This window comes from Dermochelys coriacea, chromosome 2 (assembly GCF_009764565.3).
Source record: "Dermochelys coriacea isolate rDerCor1 chromosome 2, rDerCor1.pri.v4, whole genome shotgun sequence".
NCBI lineage: Eukaryota > Metazoa > Chordata > Testudines > Dermochelyidae > Dermochelys > Dermochelys coriacea.
The window spans coordinates 256,889,636-256,914,729 of NC_050069.1; the positions used below are offsets into that span (position 1 = coordinate 256,889,636).

At 43.4% G+C, this 25,094-nt stretch overlaps 1 protein-coding gene across 7 annotated transcripts in view; it reads left to right on the forward strand.

The window, feature by feature from the left end:
* The window catches only part of XYLB (xylulokinase), a 168,445-nt gene that overhangs the window by 21,547 nt on the left and 121,804 nt on the right, over positions 1-25,094 (forward strand). For 4 of the 7 annotated variants that reach the window (XM_038392483.2, XM_043509698.1, XM_043509699.1 and 1 more), the window contains exons 3-8: positions 4,242-4,311; positions 5,698-5,778; positions 8,676-8,762; positions 11,003-11,131; positions 12,924-12,989; positions 14,994-15,066. In XM_038392483.2, coding sequence (XP_038248411.1) covers positions 4,242-4,311; positions 5,698-5,778; positions 8,676-8,762; positions 11,003-11,131; positions 12,924-12,989; positions 14,994-15,066 — 506 coding nt within the window. The remainder of the gene's footprint in view (positions 1-4,241; positions 4,312-5,697; positions 5,779-8,675; positions 8,763-11,002; positions 11,132-12,923; positions 12,990-14,993; positions 15,067-25,094) is intronic. The other 3 variants (XM_043509696.1, XM_043509697.1, XM_038392485.2) reach the window with 3 other exon arrangements.

A 25,094-nucleotide genomic window follows, 5' to 3' on the forward strand; every position in this document is an offset into this window, starting at 1 on the left:
TATGACAAGAAGTGGATTTCACCCATGCTGTGATGTGAAACCATTGATAGTAAACATTAGGAAGTTAAAAAGGTGTTATGACTGACCGACTAAGTTTAATTGGTGCATCAAAAACTCCATGTCCTTTATTTAAGAAGAGGATTTAGGTGCCAGATTAGCTGTTCGCATATGCACTTACTCAATTTATATGAGTAAACTTAATAATCATAAATAACTGCAGTAGGTGTACAGTGTGGCAGACTGACAATATCCTATAATACCTTGAGTTAACTTTATTGAATTAAGTTAAACCTTATTGAATTAATGTTAACTTTGTGGTACATTGTATTAGAATGCAAATGTTTATGTACTATTGTGAGATTGTGTGGGACTTCATCAGGAAGACAAGATTAATGCAATATCTGGAAGATATTGGGAACTTCAGAGACTTTTTAGAATAAAACATGTGGATTCCCTAGGATATCGCTTGGGGTGATGGGAATGCAAATTCAGCCTCTGAAGCCAATCTTTTGAAGATATGCCCTGGAGGGATTGACCCATTGTGTACTAATTACTTTCTTCTAGAAACTCCCAGTTCAGAGACCCCTGAACTAAAAGGGAACTGAACATTGTATGAATGTGCTTGTTCTCAGCTGTAGCTGTGAGGAACTTGTAACCAAAAGAAAAGGAGTTCTTGTGGCACCTTAGAGACTAACAAATTTATTAGAACATGCACCTTCGTGAGCTACAGCTCACTTCATCGGATGCATACAATGGAAATTATACTGGGGAGATTTTATATACACAGAGAACATGAAACAATGGGTGTTACCATACAGACTGCAACAAGAGTGATCAGGGAAGGTGAGCTATTACCAGCAGGGGTGGGGGACACATTTTGTAGTGATATTCAAGGTGGGCCATTTCCAGCAGTTGACAAGAACAGTAGGAGGGGAAATAAACAAGGGGAAATAGTTTTACTTTGTGTAAAGAAAAGGAGTACTTGTGGCATCTTAGAGACTAACAAATTTATTAGAGCATAAGCTTTCGTGAGCTACAGCTCACTTCATCGGATGCATCCGATGAAGTGAGCCGTAGCTCACGAAAGCTTATGCTCTAATTTGTTAGTCTCTAAGGTGCCACAAGTACTCCTTTTCTTTTTGCAAATACAGACTAACACGGCTGCTACTCTGAAACCTGTCATTACTTTGTGTAATGACACATCCACTGCAATCTTTATTCAAGCCTAAATTAATTGTATCCAGTTTGCAAATTAATTCCAGTTCAGCAGTCTCTACTTGGAGTCTGTTTTTTTGAAGTTTTTTTGTTGAAGAATTGCCACTTTTAGGTCTGTAATCGAGTGACCAAAGGGATTGAAGTGTTCTCCGACTGGTTTTTGAATGTTCTAACTCTTGACGTCCGATTTGTGTCCATTTATTCTTTTGCGTAGAGACTGTCCAGTTTGGCCAATGTACATGGCAGAGGTGCATTGCTGGCACATGATGGCATATATCACATTGGTAGATGTGCAGGTGAACGAGCCTCTGTTAGTGTGGCTGATGTGATTAGGCCCTATGATGGTGTCCCCTAAATAGATATGTGGACACAGTTGGCAATGGGCTTTGTTGCAAGGATCGGTTCTTGGGTTAGTGTTTTTGTTGAGTGGTGTGTGGTTGCTGGTGAGTATTTGCTTCAGGCTGGAGGTGGGGGGGGGGGGACTGTCTGTAAGCAAGGACTGGCCTGTCTCCCAAGATCTGTGAGAGTGATGGGTCATCCTTAAGGATAGGTTGTTGATCCTTGATGCATTGGAGAGGTTTTAGTTGGGGGCTGAATGTGATGGCTAATGGCGTTCTGTTATTTTCTTTGTTGCGCCTGTCCTATAGTAGGTGACTTCTGGGTACTCTTCTGGCTCTGTCAATCTGTTTCTTCACTTCAGCAGGTGGGTATTGTAGTTGTAAGAACGCTTGATAGAGATCTTGTAGGTGTTTGTCTGTCTGAGCCATTACCCTCTGATCCCACTGAGGGTTACCAAAAAACTACACCATCTGCTCAAGAAACTCCCTGAAAAAGCACAAGGAGAAATCTGCACAGACACACCACTAGAACCCTGACCAGGAGCATTCTATGTGCTACCCAAGATCCATAAACCTGGAAATCCTGGACACTCTATCATCTCAGGCATTGGCATCTTGACAGCAAGATTGTCTGGCTATGTAGACTCCCTCCTCAGGCCCTACACTACCAGCACTCCCAGCTATCTTCGAGACACCACTGTCTTCCTGAGGAAACTACAATCTATCAGTGATCTTCCTGAAAAAACATCCTAGCCACTATGGATGTAGAAGCCCTCTACACCAATATTCCACACAAAGATGGACTACAAGCCGTCAGGAACAGTATCTCCGATAATGTCACGGCAAACCTGGTGGCTGAACTTTGTGACTTTGTCCTCACCCATAACTATTTCACATTTGGGGACAATGTATACCTTCAAATCAGCAGCACTGCTCTGGGTACCCATATGACCCCACAGTATGCCAACATTTTTATGGCTGACTTAGAACAACGCTTCCTCAGCTCTCGTCCCCTAATGTCCCCCCTCTACTTGCACTACATTGATGACATCTTTATCATCTGGACCCATGGAAAAGAAGCCCTTGAGGAATTCCATCATGATTTCAAAAATTTCCATCCCACCATCAACCTTAGCCTGGACCAGTCCACACGAGATCCACTTCCTGGACTCTACGGTACTAATAAGCGATGGTCACATAACCACCACCCTATACCCAAAACCTACTGACCGCTATGCTTACCTACATGCCTCCAGCTTTCATCCAGACCACACCACACGATCCATTGTCTACAGCCCAGCTCTACGATATAACCACATTTGCTCCAACCCCTCAGACAGATAAACACCTACAATATCTCTCAAGCATTCTTACAACTACAACCCCCTCCCCCCCCCCCCCCCCCCGACTCTCCTGCTGGTAATAACTTGCCTTTCCTGATCACTCTTGTTACAATCTGTATGGTAATACCCATTGTTTCATGTTCTCTGTGTATATAAAATCTCCCCACTATATTTTCCACTGTATGTATCCGATGAAGTGAGCTGTAGTTCATGAAAGCTTATGCTCTAATTTGTTCTTTTTAAGGATACAGACTAACACAGCTGCTACTCTGAAACTTGTAACCAAAAGGACTCCCTTAAGGTGGGTGGGGGTGTTGAAGGACTTATCCTGCCAGAACCCATGTTAGAGATGGGATGTACTCTGGTAGGCTAATTAGCATGCATGTAGATTCTTTTATTGTTTTTCATATGTTTTCTCTTTAATGCTTTGTATCTTAAGAATAAAGTAGGCCTGCTTAGAAAATTCTGTATGGCACTTATATCTGTAGCAGTCACTCTTAGCATTCTCTAAAGAGAAAGCAAGCAGGTTTGTTTGGGCAGAATGTTTAGGCTGGGAACTATGCAGTGAAGACAGGGAACTGTAGGTCAGAAGGGAGAGAAACGGAGGCAACAAGTGGGGAGCTGGAAGCCTGAGAGTTGGTGCCTTCGCTGAACCACCAAGGGGAGATACAGGTGAGTTGCCCTGAACTGTGACAGAAAGTACGCACGCGCGCGCACCAACTCATGGGTGCTCTGGGGCTGGAGCACTGACTGGGAAAAATTGGTGGGCAGCTCCCCGTGCTGCCGTGCACTCCCCCCCCCCCCCCCACATACACTGTCTACACCAGCTCTTAGGTCGGTATAATTTATGTTGCTCAGGGGTGTGGATTATTCACACCCCTGTGTGATGTAAGAGGTACCAAAGTAATTTATAGTGTAGACAAGGGCTCGCTTTGGATCGTCTTTGTGTGATATTTGGCTTTTAGTGTCAAATTGCCTTGTAGGACACCAGCATGAATATAAAAGACCAAGAGTTTACTGCTGCATGAGATCTGTGCAGGCGGACCCTTCCAACTATGCAGAGCCTCCATGATTTCAAAGTACTGGGCAAATGTAGGAGTCTATCCTCTTAGATCTCACTGCAGGATCAGGGACTTTTTTTCTCTAACTAGTCAAAATGTTAGTTCCAGAAAGCAGGCTGAATTTTCTAACGTTATTTTTATCCTTGCTGTGTACTAAATAGTACTATGTGCTCTTTGATCATAAATGACCATGTGAAAAAACTGCTTGGAGGGTGGAAAATGAACCAAATGTGTGAAAAGACAGGTTCTCTCCCATCTCAAGAGAAAATACTGTCTGTCTGCAGGACTCATTGCGGTGTCCATGTCCACAGTGATAAGCTGACAGTGACTTCTCCTGTGTTAATGTGGGTCAAGGTAAGAACATGTTTTAATTTTGGTTGCCTGAGTATATTTGTATTATATGATTCATCTTCTTAACTCAGGATTATAATTGCCATTCAAGCTAAGGTGTTTCGTTTGCTTGTTTTCTATTTCTTTTGCATGCAGATCTCTCTTTGAAATGCAAATTTTCACATCATGAACAAGTGAAGCTGGAGTTCTTAAATTGTTATGTTTTTGTTTCTTCACTCTCCATTGGTTTTTAATATTAGATACGTGAAAAATAGAAATTCTTTCTTCACTGATTTTGAACTCATTTCAACCCAGCCATAAATAAATATTGCATCTGCTGGATAGAATTTGGCCAATTTTCCTCCTTTTTAATTAGGAAAACATTCTTTGTTTGCTGTCTTTGTTTCATATGGAAGAGGAGCCAGTTTGGCTTTGCTTTGTTTACTTCTTCGTTTGTGCAACATCAGAGTTAATTTCATCCTCTGAGAATAAGATTTATTAGCCAGTTTTTGTTTCCCTTTGCTGATTGGCTGGCTGGTTCTGCAGCAGCTGATCATAAAACTTTGTAGTGCAGGCCCTTTATGATAATGGTAGAAAATATTTAGCTTAAAATACTGATTGCCTTTTGCATTCTAAAAACATATATTCACGATCCAGAAAAAATTACTCATGTAGGTCCAGATTCTGTAACCAGTACTCGCATTGAGTAGAATCTTACTATGTAAGTAGTCCTACTAAGACAACTTGTCTAGTGACATCATTAGTAAAGGTGGCAAAATCTAGGTCACAGCAATGAATGTGTAAAGGTAGATTAATTTTTGGTCCTAAATTACTTCAGTGTTCTTTGAAAATCTCATGGCAAGGGCAAAATTTTCAGGCTTGAGTGTCTATAAAGGTTAAGCATTTAAATCCATATTTAGCTATCTGAATAAATCATCTGAATTTCAGAGGTGCTGCACATCCATAGCTCCCATTGAAATCAGTGGGAGTTGAGGATGCTCAGCATCTTCCAAGATTGGACCTTGCCCCACAAAGAATTGCATGGGTTTTCCAAATGTAAGAATAAAATAAATCGTCCCATTTTTAATCTGTCAACCTCTACAATGTCTTTCATATATTGGAACCCACTAAAGACCAAACAAGAGCCAAGATCTAATGATTTGTCCTTTGTGATTCAACCTGTTTTGAAGAATTTTTTTCTGTAGTTCCCTTTTTTAAAATGGGCTCCTGATTAATAAACTAATGCATTCAATTTCTCAAAAAATCCCTAGTCGTTAGCTAATTTGTCATTATCTGTTACTGAACCCTTATCAGCGATGACAGATACTTACTCACAATCCTCAGAATTAAATTGTATGCATAATTTGGTAGCTCATTACAATCACTCTTGATTCTGTTTTGTTCTTGTAGGCTCTGGATATGATTTTGGAAAAGATGAAGTCTTCTGGCTTTAAGTTCTCTCATGTGAGAGCTTTTTCTGGGGCTGGACAGGTTAGTTTTTAAAGGAAAAAATCAGTCATATTGTATGTCCTCAGAGTATTAAGGAATAATGATCCTTATTATTTAGGAGTATTACAATAGCATCTAAAGGCCTCAATTAGGATCAGAGTTTCATTGTACCAGACCCCATACAAATACATAATAAGAGACAGACTCTGCCTGAAGAACTTAAAAGCTAATTTAATACAAGATGCAACTTATATACAACTGCACAAAGATAGGACAGAGAAGACAGGATAACAGTATGGTTGGTTAGACTAGCTGTGTGTACAACTAGATGGCTTAAAGTCATTTAATTTCTTCACGCTTATGGGGCTCTATTATGGTTTGGCAAATTTGAGCCATGCTTGGAGATGATGGAGTTTGTGCTGCTGTGTCTGCAAGATTGTTCCACAGGCACTCAAGCAGAGGGGAATGTAGTGAAGAGCTGAACATGTAAAATGTTTTTACATTTACAGCTCACTTCATCGGATGCATTTGGTGGAAAAAGCAGAGGAGAGGTTGTGTGTGTGTGTGTGTGTGTGTGTGTGTGTGTGTGTGTAAAATAAAATATATATATATATATATATATATATATATATATATATATATATATAATTTTATTTTACACACACACACACACACACACACACACACACACACACACACACACACAGAGAACATGAAACAATGGGGGTGTGTGTGTGTGTATCATACACACTGTAAGGAGAGTGATCACTTAAGATAAGCCATCACCAGCAGCAGGGGGGGGAAAGGAGGAAAACCTTTCATGGTGACAAGCAAGGTAGGCTAATTCCAGCAGTTAACAAGAATATCAGAGGAACAGTGGGGGGTGGGGTGGGAGGGAGAAATACCATGGAGAAATAGTTTTACTTTGTGTAATGACTCATCCATTCCCAGTCTCTATTCAAGCCTAAGTTAATTGTATCCAGTTTGCAAATTAATTCCAATTCAGCAGTCTCTCGTTGGAGTCTGTTTTTGAAGCTTTTTTGTTGAAGGATAGCCACTCTTAGGTCTGTGATCGAGTGACCAGAGAGATTGAAGTGTTCTCCAACTGGTTTTTGAATGTAATAATTCTGGACGTCTGATTTGTGTCCATTAATTCTTTTACGTAGAGATTGTCCAGTTTGACCAATGCACATGGCAGAGGGGCATTGCTGGCACATGATGGCATATATCACATTGGTAGATGCGCAGGTGAACGAGCCTCTGATAGTGTGGCTGATGTGATTAGGCCCTATGATATCCCCTGAATAGATATGTGGACAGAGTTGGCAACTGGCTTTGTTGCAAGGATAGGTTCCTGGGTTAGTGGTTCTGTTGTGTGGTGTGTGGTTGCTGGTGAGTATTTGCTTCAGATTGGGGGGCTGTCTGTAAGCAAGGACTGGTCTGTCTCCCAAGATCTGTGAGAGTGATGGGTCGTCCTTCAGGATAGGTTGTAGATCCTTGATGATGCGTTGGAGAGGTTTTAGTTGGGGGCTGAAGGTGATGGCTAGTGGCGTTCTGTTGTTTTCTTTGTTGGGCCTGTCCTGTAGTACGTGACTTCTGGGTACTCTCCTGGCTCTGTCAATCTGTTTCTTCACTTCAGCAGGTGGGTATTGTAGTTGTAGGAATGCATGATAGAGATCTTGTAGGTGTTTGTCTCTGTCTGAGGGGTTGGAGCAAATGCGGTTATATCGTAGCGCTTGGCTGTAGACAATGGATCGAGTGGTATGATCTGGATGAAAGCTAGAGGCATGTAGGTAGGAATAGCGGTCAGTAGGTTTCCGATATAGGGTGGTGTTTATGTGACCATCGCTTATTAGCACCGTAGTGTCCAGGAAGTTGATCTCTTGTGTGGACTGGTCCAGGCTAAGGTTGATGGTGGGATGGAAATTGTTGAAATCATGGTGGAATTCCTCAAGAGCTTCTTTTCCATGGGTCCAGATGATGAAGATGTCATCAATGTAGTGCAAGTAGAGTAGGGGCATTAGGGGACGAGAGCTGAGGAAGCGTTGTTCTAAGTCAGCCATAAAAATGTTGGCATACTGTGGGGCCATGCGGGTACCCATCGCAGTGCCGCTGATTTGAAGGTATACATTGTCCCCAAATGTGAAATAGTTATGGGTGAGGACAAAGTCACAAAGTTCAGCCACCAGGTTAGCCGTGACAGTATCGGGGATACTGTTCCTGACGGCTTGTAGCCCATCTTTGTGTGGAATGTTGGTGTAGAGGGCTTCTACATCCATAGTGGCTAGGATGTTTTTTCAGGAAGATCACTGATAGATTGTAAAAAGAAAAGGAGTACTTGTGGCACCTTAGAGACTAACAAATTTATTAGAGCATAAGCTTTCGTGAGCTACAGCTGTAGCTCACGAAAGCTTATGCTCTAATAAATTTGTTAGTCTCTAAGGTGCCACAAGTACTCCTTTTCTTTTTGCGAATACAGACTAACACGGCTGCTACTCTGAAACCTGATAGATTGTAGTTTCCTCAGGAAGACAGTGGTGTCTCGAAGATAGCTGGGAGTGCTGGTAGTGTAGGGCCTGAGGAGGGAGTCTACATAGCCAGACAATCCTGCTGTCAGGGTGCCAATGCCTGAGATGATGGGGCGTCCAGGATTTCCAGGTTTATGGATCTTGGGTAGCAGATAGAATACCCCAGGTCGGGGCTCCAGGGGTGTGTCTGTGCGGATTTGTTCTTGTGCTTTTTCAGGGAGTTTCTTGAGCAAATGCTGTAGTTTCTTTTGGTAACTCTCAGTGTCAACTGTTTAATGAATGAATTAATCAATAAATTTGTGTCTCACTTTGGACATGGTTCTCCTCAATTTAATGTTTGAAATCCAGATCAGAATCTGTATTTAACATCCTGGGGTCCATCTTTAATTTAAAAATGTATATCCTTTACAGCAACATGGGAGCGTGTATTGGAAAGAAGGAGCCAGCCAAACTTTAAAGAATTTATCACCTGATCTTCCTTTACATCAGCTACTAAAGGTAATACATACAATGAAGAGCTTTGAAGGGAGAGTGAGCACACACTCCTCTTTCTGACACTTAACAGTTGCTTTTTCCTTCCAAAAATTCCCTTTGCTTGTTTGTGTTAGAAGCCACTGCAGTATAACTTTTTTTCTCCTATATCCCAGGGGTTTCAGTATTTCATCTTCCCCTGGCATGACAGCATCCAATTTTGTTAAAACATGCAGCACCCAGTGAGCACCACAATGTATGACAAGTGATCTATTTATTGTTTTATAAAGCTTAATATTATTTTAACATCTTTGCCATTATGGATAATATGTTTAGATCTGATTTCCCATTCAACTCAAGATTTTATTAACAAGAATATTTATGTGAAACAGGATAGACTTACCTCTGAAGGTTCAAACTATGGTCTGAGGAGTTCCTGTGTACAGGGTGGCTGCTTGGGGTTGTTCTGTGGCTTGTGGACATAGATTTGAAAAGCCTTCTCCCTTAAAGGTATAAGCAAAGGAGGCTCATTCACCTGCACATCTACCAATGTGATATATGCCATCATGTGCCAGCAATGCCCCTCTGCCATGTACATTGGCCAAACTGGCAGTCTGTAAGTAAAAGAATAAATGGATACAAATCAGACGTCAAGAATTATAACATTCAAAAACCAGTCAGAGAACACTTCAATCTCTCTGGTCACTCCATTACAGACCTAAGAGTGGCTATTCAACAAAAAAAACTTCAAAAACAGACTCCAACGAGAGACTGCTGAATTGGAATTAATTTGCAAGCTGGACACCATTAAATTAAGCTTGAATAAAGACTGGGAGTGGATGTGTCATTACACAAAGTAAAACTAATTCCCCATGTTTATTTTTTTCCCCCCTACTGTTCCTTCAATGTTCTTGTCAACTGCTGGAAATGGCCCACCTTGACTATCACTACAAAAGTCCCCCCCCCCCCCTTCTCCTGCTGGTAATAGCTCTCACCTTTCCTGGTAATAACTCACTCTTGTTACAGTGTGTATGGTAACACCCATTGTTTCATGTTCTCTTTGTATATAAAATCCTCCTACTGTATTTTCCACTGCATGCATCCGATGAAGTGAGCTGTAGCTCACAAAAGCTTGTGCTCAAATAAATTTGTTAGTCTCTAAAGTGCCACAAGTCCTCCTTTTCATCTTGAAACCGGCCTTTCCCACGTTGAGATCAGAAACAACTTTTTAAACATTTGATTAAGAGATCTGTACAACTGATCTATGCAAATCTTAAATCTGTATATCCGGATTCCCAAATGAAAATTTTGTCTGCAATGAACACGTGAAGAACTTCTGGAAACTGGGTTAAAATACTGCAAAGTGGTGGTCTGAGTGTCAAATGAGTTTCCAAAAGACCATGACTAGTCATTGGAGACAACAATGTCAGTACAACCCCAATAAGAACAACAGTTATTCATGGGGATAAATCCTGAAAACTGGAACAAAAGGACTATGCTGTGAGAGAACTCTGCTGAAGTAAAGCAGAGCTCAGGAATGAAATCCTTAGCCCCAGCATCTGCTTCAGGGCCTGGTAACCTGCATAGCTGGCCCATGGCTAGCTACTTCAAGATACGTAAAAGTGTGGCAGATACAGCTTGTTTCTCCTCTCCAATGTGAGGTTTGGCCTGGGGTTTTCACACTGTTTGCAAATCCACTGGCTAAGTCTCCAACTTGCTGGCTTATATGGATTGTAGATAGATGTAGAGTCTGACAGTGGGGGATCTTCAGTACAACAATGGCATTTCCGTGCACATGTTCTTGGTGTCCTCTAACGTGCTCTAAGCGTCTAACTGCCAGATGCTAGTACTGGATGATAGCCTCAGGGGATGGATCATTTGATAATTGCCCTGTTCTGTTCATTCCCTTTGAAGCATCTGGCATTGGCCACTCTGAGAAGACAAATTTCAGAGGGGTAGCCGTGTTAGTCTGTTTCAGCAAAAACAACGAGGAATCTTGTGGCACCTTAAAAACTAACAAATTTATTAGAGCATAAACTTTTGTGGGCTATGACCCACTTCAGATGTAGAGTGAAAATTACAGCAGTTTTGTCAGAAGACGGGGATGCTGGGCTAGAATTACCCTTGGTGTAACCAACTATGGCCGTTATGTTCTGTTTATGTTTGGGCCTAGTACGGGCACAGATATCATCTTCTCAGGATTTGGTTATTTAGTATGAGTCACTCCAGGAGGGACTTTATTTTTTTATTTTTTTTTTTTTCCCCAGGCTTGTTTTTCTCTCAGTGACAGCCCTGTCTGGATGGATTCTAGTACTACTACCCAGTGCTTGTCTCTTGAGAGAGCTGTTGGAGGGGCACAAAACCTAGCTAATATCACTGGTTCGCGAGCATGCGAGGTGAGAACTGGAGGAGGAAAGAATGAAAGTTCTTATAGAGGCACTGGTGTCTCATGGCAAACTTACAAAATAATTCTGTCCACAGCCACTAAGTGTGATGTCAGTATGGGGCTGAAACTTGTGAAAAGGTAAGTTGAGTCTGAATATTGACAAACTGTCTGGCAGTGAAACTTATTGGGCTTTGGAATAGCGTCACAAAGGAAGGGGTGATGCCCTTTTGCTTGGGAGTTGTAAAATTAGACTAGTCAAAGCACTAGAAAATGCACTGTATGAAGCAAACCTGCATTGGCAGAAAGAGTGACTGGATGAATTATTACTGTAAATTACTTTTGTAATTCTGTGGGTCAGATCCTCAGCTGGTGGAGCTATGCTAATTTGCACAAGTTGAGGACCTGTCTCTGAGTTCAGGTGAGGAAAAAGATGCAGGAACAAATTAATTTCAGTTTTTGCTTTCATGCAGATGCCTCTAGCAATAAAATATATTGTTTCTAAATTTTAATTTTAGTTTAATGTCTCTAAACAAGACATCTGGAGCCCCGCAACACCACTATGTAGCCCTACCCAACACCCATCCCTTCATAGGTAAGGGAGAAAAAATGGTCCTTTCAAGCACTCCATGGAGGCAAACTCAGACGGTTGTGGACCTGGGGATAAGTAAGTTCCAGAGGCCATAACAGAGAATGCCCCAACACCCCCACCTTTTTTTATTGCAGTGGGGCTTCAGGTCAGGCATCTCCTCCTGTCACAATTGTGACTATGTCATGAAGTGAGAGGAGTCTTTTAGACCAGTGGTGCGCAAACTTTTCCAGTCCTGCCCCCCATTACCATTCACGGAATTTGTCTTCTCCCACTCATCACTTGTAATCTGAAGTAATCCCTTACTTCTGCACTGCTGCTGGCGGCAGTGCTGCCTTCAGAGCTGGGCAGCTGGAGAGTGGCAGCTGCTGGCTGGGGTATTGATGGTTTGTTTTTTTTTTTTTTTTTTTTATTCCTAGTCTTGCCCCCAATACCCACTCTATTTTTATCCCACTCCTGCTATTATGGCAGTGGGTCCTCTGGAACCTGCAGGATCCCAGCTTCTTTGTGCCCCCCTGAGACCCTCTTGCACCCCCTCAGTTTGTGTACCACTGTTTTTAGACAAGTAGCATATGTAAATAGCACCTGGTTGTCAGTTTTAGTGATGGTGAGTTCATTAAAATATGGTCCTATCCATATGCATAGCTCTTTTTTGATTCATTGTGCAAAGTCTATGCTCATTTGAGATGAAATGAAACTTTAAATGGTGCAAAAATGTTTCTTTTTAACTTGTAGCCTATTATAATGAATTAACTTAAATTCAGTATCTTAAGCATGATTTAATACATATGAGAAATAATTATTCCTTAGCCATTAGTTATTTCTGCCTTGAAATTCCCTGTCCCCTATTTACCCCATCCGTACAAAGTTGTACAAGTTGGGAACCTTTTAAGGCTCTGGAGGCCAATGTTTGCATTGTATTGGGTTCCTCTGTATGTAATCAGTATGATTCATTCCATTGAACTGTCATTTCTGAAACACAAATTACGGATAGTAATGCTTTTTCACAGCCTTTTCCCAAAAGGTGAGCAAAAGTCTCATAATAAGACTATGCATTATAGCCTGTTTAGTGCAGATTGCCTGCTGTGCACTGACTTTCATCATGCATCTGGCAAATTAAATATCCAAAGTGCAATGTACTGAACTCATTACACAGAGTTAATGATTATTGACTCCATTTAGTGTTTGTATTCCTAAGCATTTGCATTTTTCTCAGCGTTTTACAGGAAACCAGATTGCAAAGATTTACAGCCAGAATCCTGAGGTCTACGTACAAACTGAGGTTGGCTCAACTTCAATCCACTTACTGGAAATCACAGTTGAAAATCTTTAATTTTTAAAAAAAAAATATAAAAATGTTTTTGCTAAAAAGTACATGTTTGTTGAATTAGTTTTCATAATGCAAAATAGGTAATATAGAGGTGGTTTTATAAAGTGGGTCTTTTTTTTTTTTTTTTTTTTTTAAATGGTCAGTTATTTGGCAGATGAAAATCAAAAATCAGATTCTTTTAGAATGGTGTGTTTAACACTGTGAATACTTCAATTCAAAATGTTGTGACCCAGAAGCTTTAAAAAAAAAAGTAGGTCTTAATTTTACCTGCACAAAATTGCATTTGCACCAGTTTGTGATTATACACAGTTGATACACCCACAGAACAGCTGTTTGCATGCATCAGTGCAATGTTTGCTGAGGCAAAACAAGTGCCAGGCAGTGTTACCCAGGAAAAACTGGAGGTTGAGTTGAGCCCTTTTTAATAGATTGGCCCTTGAAGGTTATTTTGATCTCTCTAATTATCAAATTACACATTTCAAACAAGTTTCCTTTTTTATTGACATTTCAGAAATCAACAATTATTTTAACTGCTCAAATCTGATGTTCTGCCTAAAGCAGTGATTGATGCTCCATGCTTCAGAGCAAGGTGATAAACCCCTGTAATGCATGTAGGCAGAGCTGTACGTGAGGGAAGGACCTACATCCTGAAGCATGAGATCTGTCAGACTCCTGTTTTGGCATTTATTACTGCACTTGATAAAAATTTCCAGGGCTTTTAAAATCCATTACCAATATAGACCAGTTGACTTCCTGCAGCAATAACTCTCACAGGTTCAATATACCCTTTGTAAAGACAGATTTTCTTTAATATTGTTCTGTCTGTATTTGCATGAATGTCATTGTGACACCTCTTATTCTAGTGTGGAATGGATGGAAGACCGACTATATATATTCTGGTCACAAATTTAAGACCAAATACAGAAGTGAATTAAACTGGGATCCCCAGTTGTGCTGAAAGGGATGTGACAGTGCCATATTACAACCAGAGCCCCCAGGAGAAATTCTGTCTTGGTAAGAATTCTGCTTGAGGACCCTCAGGCAGAGCACACTAGCTTGGCAGCTCACTACTTTATAGAGGATGCAGTGCATTCCTTCCACTATGCCAGCCTGTTTTGCTTGCTGATTTAGAGTTGAGCCAGAACCAACCTTTAACTGCCTGAAAGAATGAGGAGTGTTCGGCTAGTGTCCCTTGGAGCACTAGGAAGGGCATGGCCTGTGTTCCTCAGCCATGTTGAGATGTGTTCCTGGGTAGAGCCTAAAAGAGAGTAGGGTTTAATGACCCTCTATCTTCATGATTCCATCTACAATCTGTCTCTGAGCAGTTAGTTTGCGGCATAGTAGCAGATAGCATTGCAATGCATAGCTGATTGGTGTCAGAGGGCAGGTCTATAAGGTTGTAAGGGTGGTCTATGTTGCCTGACTTAGGAAGAAGTTAATGGACTCAGGAAGACAAGAGCCCATGTAGGGGTGATGGAAGAGTCTCTCAGAGGCAGGAGAAATTTGTAAGATCTATTCCTTGTTTAGCTTTGGTTTCCTTTTGGTTTCACTGATGGATGGTGTTTGTATGGTTTCTGTGCCGTCATCCATGCTTTGATTTTTTCCATCTCCCTGTTTTTTTGTATGCAGACTTCTTTTTATTAAATTGTGGCCCTGGGATACATCATGGCTGTGCAGTAATTCATGCTAAGGCAGAGTACACTAATATAGTATGTGTATTTTGTATGTTTCAGAGCTAAAAGCTTTTATTATGAGGTTCCTTTTTATATGGATGTCTTCTATAAACCCAGGCAGGAAAATTTTACTGGATAATCCTTGTAGTACTTCTTTTTCTGGCAGGCAGTACCCATTGCTGAGATTTTATTAATATTTCGTTGCTTTTGTTTACTCAAACTGCATTTTCTTGGGCACAAATGTTGAGGTGAGTTACTATCTCATGTTATCTTTTTGTTTCAGAGAATCTCTCTGGTTAGTAGCTTTGCAGCATCCCTTTTTCTAAGTGCTTATGCACCCATCGATTATTGTGATGGTAAGTGTTCTCCTTTTTTGGGGGGGACAGTCTAGCATGGGAGTTCCCCTTGTCACCCCATCATGAGTAGGAGAGGGGCATGATGTTTCCTACATGTTTAAGTCTTACTGCTCTGATGATGAGTGTATTTGAACTTGTGGCTCTGCACTGAATTATTCCCATTTTCGTGTTCATCTTAATTCTATCAGCCCTTTGTCCGCGCGCACACACACACTCTCTCTGAAACTCGCACTCTCTTTTTAACCTCCACTTTCTTACAGGATCCCTCAAAAGTTTTTACAAAAATAGGTTTGTGCACTTTATTTTTCTGCTTTATAATTCTGTTATAATTTTGCTTTTTGTTGCCTTAGACTTGACATTCCTGATATTTCTATTCTTCTATCATTTGGGTTGGGTCTCACAGCACGTAAATGAGCTTTCTCACCTTAATTGGTGGACAAGTTTATAACAAACATCCTTTCTCCAAAATGTATGTTAGCTGATGTTGTTAAATAGGTGTTAACTAAAGCAAAAAAAAAAAAGGGTTTTAAACGATCAAAGTAAAAAAAAAAAAAAAAGGGGCAAAAAAGTGACCTAGCCCAATTACTTTTTCCTTTGCAGGTTACCTTTAAGCTTCAGTAATTTTTGTGGGTCTGCATCATATTTCCTAGTGGGCCATATCCTGAAAGATGCTGAGCACCCATCACTCCAATGATCTTTAGTACAGGTTATGGATGGTCAGCAAGTGCAACCCATTGACTTTATTGGGAGTTGAGGGTGCTTAGTCCCTCACAGAGCACCTCAGCACTTTGGAGGATTAGCCCCAACATACTAAACTAAAGCTGGTCAAAACTTTTAGATTTTTTTGTGTGTGTGTGTGGGGGGGGGGGGGAACGACTTTTCAAATGAAATGAAAAATTTCATTTTGGTTGAAATTTTCCATTAGTTTTTCAATGAAAAACTAGAATGGTTTGGTTTTTGAAAGCTATTTTTAGAGAGAGAAGATAGGGAGGAATGTGGCGGGTCTGGCACTGCACCACCCTTTTTGTGGCAGGGGTGGGATGGGGAGTAGGAACCTCACCACTCCCAAGTTCCCACGCCCGTCTCTCTGTGGGCGGCCAGTTGCAGCCTAATGACCTCCTTCCACACAATCACCCCTAGTTGGCGAGGTAGTGCAGCCTATTAGCCAGAGTCCATGTAACTTGCCCCAAGTATCTGGGCAGTGTGGCCCATACTGCCAGTCATTATCTAACCCCTGCTAACTAGGGCAGACTGCAATGTAATGGCCACTCATCCTTGGCAAGGGGTTAGGACCAGCTGCCTCTGCTTATTCCCAGGTTGCCCCTCTGCAGCCCCAGTACCTTTCTGGGCCTTTACCAAGGCCTGCAGGTTTACCAGACTGGAGCTCCCCAGCTCCCTTTGCCCTTCCCCAGCATTGCTCTGCTCTAGGTACCTTGCTCCCAGACAGCTAGCCCTTCCCACTCCAGGGCTAGAGTGAGACTCCTTTGCGTCTGGCCCACAGCCCTCTTATAAGGGCCAGCTGGGCCCTGATTAAGCCAGCCACACCTGTGGTCAGCTACAGTCAGCTTCCCCCAGCTGTTCTTAATCCCTTTCCCTGCTGCAGCCCTCTCCAGGGCTGCTTTCAACCCCTTCAGGGCCAGAGTGGGGGGACCACCCTGCTTCAAGGAAAAATAACTTTTTCAGTTTTTGAAATGGAAATGTTTTTTGGTTTAGTCAAAAAAAAAAACAAACATTTTGTGAAAAACTTTGAACAAAATGGGAAATTTTTTGTTTCATTTTGAAATCTTTCACAGATAACATATAGCATTCTAACCAGCTCTAACTTACACATACGGTGCCCTTCTAATTCTGTTGCTCCTCTGGACATTTAAATACGTAGAGTAAATATTCAGTCCTGAGGATACAAAATTATTAAATCTTTACATGAAAAAGATGAGTGAAGTAAGACATTACAGTGCCAGTCTTTACTAGACTGAAGATCCATGTATTATTTAAGTTGCATTCTGTCTTCCATGCCCTTGTCTTCCATTAACATAATGGGAGATCATTCTAATTCCAGTAATAAAAAATTATGCAATAGTTATTTTACTGCTGATTACAAAAGCCTGTTATTTTCTCATCTTCTACAATTTCCTGCAGTTCACCTGATCTCTTTCCATGAATCCTGTATATTGCATTTGGAAATACATCTCTCAAAATAATGTTCATATAATAGACTTTTATTCTTCACTTCTGTAGGTTTAACTTCAGGGCACATAGGCTTTAAAAGACCTTGTCAAGTTACACTAGAGGACTAAACAATTTGTGTTTAAAGTTGTGGATTACACTAGGAAATGTTACTTGAATTTAAAATGTTTCCTTTTTAAGGCCCAATCTCATAAGGCGTAACTCGCTATCCATAAGTAGCAGAGCACCCTCGTTTGATTAAAAAAAATTAACTACAATGTGGGGAAAGAGGAACGATTTCCATGTATATTGTGCAGATGTAAAAAGTAAGATAAGGAACTCCTCGCTTAACATTGTAATTACGTTCTTGAAAAATGCGACTTTAAGTGAAACGATGTTAAGCGAATCCAATTTCCCAGTAAGAATTCATGTAAATAGGGGAGAGTTAGGTTCCAGGGAAATTTTTTTCACCAGACAAGACTATTTTATTTTTATATAAAATATTTTTTTATATTCACACACACACACACAGAGAGTACAAGTTTTAAATAAACAATTTAATACTGGTACACAGCAATGATGATTGTGAAGCTTGGTTGAGGTGGTGAAGGCAGAGGGTGGGATATTTCCCAGCAAATGCCTTACTGCTAAATGATGAACTAGCCCTCAAGGGTTAACTCATTGTTAATGTAGCCTCACAGTGTACAAGGCAGAAGGAATGAAGGGAGGGGAGACAGCATAGCAGACAGAGAGACACTGTGTGTGTGTGTGTGTGTGTGTGTGTGTGTGTGTGTGTGAGAGAGAGGCATTTCCCCTTTAAGTATGCTGATCACTGCCTTATTAGATCAGCAATCTGAGACCCACCTCAGCTGTTGTCTCCAGGACTGTTGTCCTTCCCTGCTCTATGGAAGATGGGATAAGCGGGGAGCAGGGGGGAGGGATACACCCTGACATTAGCTCCCCCTCTCCCCCACCCCCACCCCCAGCAAGCAGGAGGCTCAGGGAGCAGCTCCAAGGCAGAGGGCAGGAGTATCACATGGCAGAGGGGGAGGGACAGCTGAACTGCTGCAATTGATAGCCTGCTGGGCAGCTGCTGCACAGGGAACTTAGGGAAGCAGGGAGCTGATGATAGGGGGAACTGCTAGGGGGCTGTGGGTCCACCCTAGTTCCAGCCCCCACCAGCTAGCTCCACCGGGCTGCTCTTCCTGCAAGCAGTGGACAAAGCAGGCGGCTTCCAAACCATGTTAAAGGGAGCATTGCGCAACTTTAAATGAGCATGTTCCCTAATTGATCAGCAACATAGCAGAACATCATTAACCGGGACAACTTTAAGTGAGGAGTTCCTGTACATTTGGACCTAAAATACTTGAGTGTGTCACCTTGAGGCATTTACTTTTTTTTTTTTTTTTAATAAAACACCTTAAAGAACAGCTACTCGGCTCTTGACGTGGAGAGACTTTTATGTTTTGAAATGTTTTGTAAGTCTTAGGCATACCATAGCTTAGCATACTTGTTTATGTTCTACCAAAGAACAACATACTAAAGTAAAGCCTTTGTCAAGAGGAAGCATGTTGGCCTAAATTCATCCTGATGTAGCTCTGTTGGTGTCAATGGCGATTCACTAGCTATGAATTTGACTCACCAAGAAACTGAGAAGAGAGCTTTGACACAAATACAGTAGGTCAGAGGTGGGCCAACTGCAGCCCACGGACTACATCCAGCCTGTGGTACCGTCCTGGCCCCTGAGCTTCTGGCCGGGGAGGGTAGCCCTCTCCCCTGCAGCCTCTGCTCGCCGTGTCGCCAGGGCTCTGGGCCACTGCTCCTGCCAGGCAGTGCATTGGCGTACCTGGCTCTGGCTGAGCAGTGGGGCTGCAAAGTTCTGCCGCTCTAAGCGGCATGGTAAGGGTGTGTGTGTGTGTGTGTGTGTGTGTGCGGGGGGGGGGGGGTTGGATGGGGGTGGGGTACCAGGGTTGGGCGGTTAGAGGCAGGGAGTCCTTGGGGGCAGTTGGCGGATGGAGCAGTGGGTGGTTGGATGGGGTAGAGGTTCTGGGGCAGGGGGCGGTCAGGGGACTGGGAATGGGGGGGGTTGGATAGGTGTGGGAATACCAGGGGCCTGTCAGGGGCAGGGGTGTGGATAGGGGTTGGGGCAGTCAGGACAGGGAGCAGGGGGGGTTGGATAGGGGGTGGGGTCCTGGGGGGCGGTTAGGTTCAGGGGGTCCTGGGAGGGGGTGGTCAGGGGACAAGGAACAGTAGGGGTGGGATCAGCTGGGAGTTCTAAGGGGGGCAGTTGGGGGTAGGAAGTGGGAGGGGGCAGATGGGGGGCAGGGGCCAGGATGTTTGGGGAGGCACAGACTTCCCTACCCGGCCCTCCATACCGTTTTGCAACCCCGATGTGGCCCTCTAGCCAAAAAGTTTGCCCACCCCTTCACTAGATGATATATATAAATAAAAATCTCATCATATATAAAATTTTTCCAGTATTGATCACTGGATATTTTTTTCACTTTTAGTCCATTAATAAATCCAATTAGGCAATGTCTTTTGGTCCTTTGTAATTCCCCCCTCCCCCCCCCCGTGTTGAATCATTTAGGCTTTTTTGCATCAGTAATTAACATTTGCTGATCCTGACTGCACTTCTTGGTCATCTTGAACTATCAATCAATGGTACTTGGAATGAGATACTGAATCCCTTCCATCCACATATGGATCCTCTTCTCAATCACCATTGGACCATGACCTCCAATATTGAATTCATTTATTGTTGAGTGAGTGTCCATATGAAGTGATAGTTCAAAGATCTGCCTTTGCTTTGTACGGCTTGATTCACTTAGATTTTAACCCTTGGAGTACTGGCAATCTGTAGATTGCCATCTAGATGAATATGTAGGAAGGTATGTGTATTCTTCCTGTCTTCCTCTATATGTAAAGATAGATACAAGTAAAATATTTATTTCTCCCTATACGCTCCAATAGGTTAATAGTTCATTTAAAATATTTTTTTCATTTCTCAACCACGTTCTGAATGGGAAGGTAAATGAAATGATCCTTTCATCCTTGAGTAACATAGACATATCTGAACATTTATTAGCAATTGATGGCCTGGGGGAATTGAACAATCATCTTTTCATTGTAGGAGCTCAGACTGTCCATAGAACAGGATTAAAGTGGGAGGTTTTAATGCTCTGCCAGTTGCATTTTGCATAGAAGGGACTAGAAAATTGCATACAAACAAATGATAGTTTAAAACTGGAACTGTCATGCCCTTTTTCAAAATGGCATAAGTAGTCTGATTCAATGTGTCTCTAGGTTCAGATAAGGAATCTACCCACAAAATCACCATAAGTTTCTTTAAAACTTTAAAACTTTTATTGCTCACTGAATAATTAAACCTTTTTGACACTTGGCATCTAGGAAGCTAGATGTGTGATAGAGCTTTTTCACAAAACATCCCTCTTTGGCCCTTTTGTATAGGTTTGTCCAGACACTCTGCTATCCCTGCAGAGTCCTTGTGCAAGGACTCATATTATCCATAGACCATTGTGACAAAGCTCTGTCCTTGCCTCCATGGGTCCTGTGTTTCCTGGCGGATTTCACTAGCCTCAGAGGCTCACTGTGACCCTGCACATAACCCTTCTCTAGAGACAAGGGCACAGTCTACTGAGCCATTTTCATCATAAGCCAGTGAGGGAGGTGAGGAGAAGTTATCCTTCCTTGCACAGTCTGTTTTCTCCCAGTCTCAGTGATTAATCGGGGGCAAAGGTGGGGGGGGGGGGAGCCCAGGTCCACCCTCTACTCCGGGCTCCAGCCCAGGGACCCTAATAGTATCAACTGTGGTAGATGACCTTTTAGAAATATTACATGTATAATTCCCCGGGCTACTTCCCTCACAGCAGCCATCACTTCCTCAAGCTCCACTTCATCCTTACCTCAGGGCCTCCTTCCTTGGGCCTGATATGGTGTGTACTACTCAGCCTCTCCAACAGCACAACTTCCTCCCACAGCTCCTGACATGCACACGCACCTGACTAACTGGGAGACTTTTAACTAGTTTCAGCCAGCTCCTGATTGGCTTCAGATGTCCCAATCAACCTAGCCTTCTCCCTGCCTTTTGGAAAGTTTTTAATTGGTCCCAGGTGTCTTAATTGACCTAGAGCAGCTGCCATTTCACTTATCCTGGTACCAGGGATTTGTTTAGCCTGGAGCTAATATATCTATCTCACACTACTTTTCTATAGGCCTGTGATGAGTGGCTTTTACACTGCAGTCTGCCCCAGGGAGTGGGGGCTTGATGATGACTGGCAATAGCCCAGAACTCCCTTCGAGGGAGAGCGCTGGTGCTTAATCAACTAGTCCTGTCCATGCTCTGGTACCGGCTCAACACCCTGATCCCAACCCTGGGTTTCCTGGCCAACCTCCGGACATCGATTCTGGAGTTCTTTTGGTCAGGACTGCACTGGGTCCCTGCAGGGGTTCTCCATCTACCCCTGGAGGAGGGAAGGCAGGGCCTGAAATGTCCGCTTACTCAGGTCCATGTCTTCTGCCTCCAGACCCTGCAGAGGCTCCTTTATGGTGCAGGGAGTCCAGCGTGGAGCATACTGGCGCACGCCTTCCTGCGCTGCTTCTGAGGGCTCCGATACGACCGGCAGTTTCTTTATCTCCATTCGAAAGGTCTTCCGCGAGACCTCTCCGGGCTGCCGGTCTTCTACCAGGACCTCCTCGGGAGCTGGAAACTCTTTACAACGACCAGGTCCGTGGCGGCCACCGAGGGGGCAGATCTCCTCGTGGAGTCCCTGCTACACAACCCCCAGCTCCGTGTGCAGGTGGCGGAGTCCCACTCAGTACGCCAGAGGTTGGTTCTGGCAGAGGTCAGAAGAGTTGGAAACCTCCTGGACTATGACCAGGGAGACTGGCTGGATCCCCAGATGTTTGCTCAGCGCATGGGGCTCTCCAGACCCTGTACTCTGCAGCACATGCTTCAGGAGGTGAAGGCTGCTTTGCCGCCCGCTGCTCGGGTTTACCTCGACCGGGTCCTGCACGAGGGCACGCCCTGCCCACCCCCTACCCCAGGCCTGCCAGACACTTTAATTGGACCCCTGCTCCGTGGACCCAACCGACCCCTTCACTGTAAGCCGGCTGCACGTCTGCTTTCAAACCGCGCCAAGAAAACATCTATACACACTCGTGCTCCACACCCTTCATACCCTAACCCTCCTGTCCCACCCTGATACAAAAGGGTGGGACCTCCTGCCACCTTTGGAGGGTGAGGAGCCCTGGTGGGCCAGCCTATATTCCACCTTAGTCCCAAGGCCCGCCGGGGATGTCAGTTGGCGGCTCCTTCACGGAGCCGTGAGCATGGGCATGTACTTGGTGCGGTTCACCTCAATCCCAGACACCTGCCCCTTTTGCGGCATGAGGGAAACCCTGGCACATATATACCTGGAGTCTGCCAGGCTGCAGCCCCTATTCCGGCTCCTCACCAATATCTTATTACGCTTTTTGGTTGCACTTTTTCCCCTCACCTTCTTATTTATGCACTCCCTATCTGTGGCCCCACAAAGTCATGGGATCTCCTGGTCAACCTCCTCCTGGCCCTAGCTAAAATGGCCATCTATCAAACCAGAGTGAGGAGGTTGGCCAATGGAGTCTCCTGTGACTGTGTGGCCTATTTCCGATCCTCGGTCCGTTCACGTATCCGGGCAGAGTTCCCCTGGGCGGCGTCCTCTGACTCCCTTGACGCCTCTGAGGAGCAGTGGGCGCTGTCCAGGGTTCTCTGCTCGGTGTCCCCATCCAGTTCCCTTCGTTTGACCCTTTGACCACACTCTTGTCCCTGTTATTTCATTAGTTGTCCCCTGAAATTATTTGGAATCTAGGTCCTGTGGATCCCCCTTCTAGGCTTGGGAGGGATCCTTTAGCAGTGGATGGGCTTCGCCCGCCCACTTCCCGGATCCCAAAAGAACTACTTTTCTATAGCCATTTGGCCTTGCCCCATCACACCATGTACAGGGGCCTTAAGTGGTAGGAAGGGGTTCCTTGCATCCTCTGTCTTTCTTGTGAACCTCTACTGGTATTACATGTAGTTTGTCCTGAAGTGTATGGTGGATGATTTTTTTTTTTTTTAAAATGGTCCCTTTAAGAAGGTGGAAAAGCTGGAATGTCCCTGTATCTGATTAAATCCTGTTGTATTTATTGCATTTGGTGGTGGTGGGTGTGATTGACAGCAGGAAAGAGCAATACATCTCTTGTCCATGGGAAGTGTGCTGTGCTATGTTGAATTCCTACTGCTGAATCATAGGGCAAATTAACCAGCATATAATGTATTAAGTGTATTTAATTGCATGAAATGAGATTGATTGATTGAATTTAATACATTTAATTTCATTTATACATCATTAACTCAGGTAAGGTGTAATCTAAATTTCCTACTATGTGGTCTGAGTTAGTGTCTCAAAGGTGTATAATACATTCTGTAAAGCTGCATTCACTTTTGGAGCCCTGGCACTGTTATATCTTAACACTGGACTTTGTGTTATTTGGTGTAAATATCCCATACATACTCATTGTTGGACCTCTCTATAGAAAGTTAAGCTACCAAAGTGCAGAGGTCTAGCACAAGTCCCACTGTGCCACTTAATTCCTCTGTGAGTGTGTGTGAGAGCGCTTTTGGAAGAGGGGCTGCAGTGGAATGGGGGTTGTTTCAGTACCCTATGTGCACTCAGGATGGGGGCTCTTTAGTAGCCTGAAATAGCTTGGAGCAGAGGAGGCTGTTAGGAATTCATAGAATCATAGAATATCAGGGTTGGAAGGGACCCCAGAAGGTCATCTAGTCCAAACCCCCTGCTCAAAGCAGGACCAAGTCCCAGTTAAATCATCCTAGCCAGGGCTTTGTCAAGCCTGACCTTAAAAACCTCTAAGGAAGGAGATTCTACCACCTCCCTAGGTAACGCATTCCAGTGTTTCACCACCCTCTTAGTGAAAAAGTTTTTCCTAATATCCAATCTAAACCTCCCCCATTGCAACTTGAGACCATTACTCCTCGTTCTGTCATCTGCTACCATTGAGAACAGTCTAGAGCCATCCTCTTTGAAACCCCCTTTCAGGTAGTTGAAAGCAGCTATCAAATCCCCCCTCATTCTTCTCTTCTGCAGACTAAACAATCCCAGCTCCCTCAGCCTCTCCTCGTAAGTCATGTGCTCTAGACCCCTAATCATTTTTTTTGCCCTTCGCTGTACTCTTTCCAATTTATCCACATCCTTCTTGTAGTGTGGGGCCCAAAACTGGACACAGTACTCCAGATGAGGCCTCACCAGTGTCGAATAGAGGGGAACGATCACGTCCCTCGATCTGCTCGCTATGCCCCTACTTATACATCCCAAAATGCCATTGGCCTTCTTGGCAACAAGGGCACACTGCTGACTCATATCCAGCTTCTCGTCCACTGTCACCCCTAGGTCCTTTTCCGCAGAACTGCTGCCGAGCCATTCGGTCCCTAGTCTGTAGCGGTGCATTGGATTCTTCCATCCTAAGTGCAGGACCCTGCACTTATCCTTATTGAACCTCATTAGATTTCTTTTGGCCCAATCTTCCAATTTGTCTAGGTCCTTCTGTATCCTATCCCTCCCCTCCAGCGTATCTACCACTCCTCCCAGTTTAGTATCATCCGCAAATTTGCTGAGAGTGCAATCCACACCATCCTCCAGATCATTTATGACAATTAATTAATTAATTGACAATTATCAATTAACCTAGGGTGTGGCATGTAGCTCAGTGCTTGCATATCCAATGGTTTCAAATACTTGTATAGGGGTGCAGAGGGGCTACCCCATTGTTTAGATTAGGGGCCATGTTGCAGTTTTGTGGTCTGC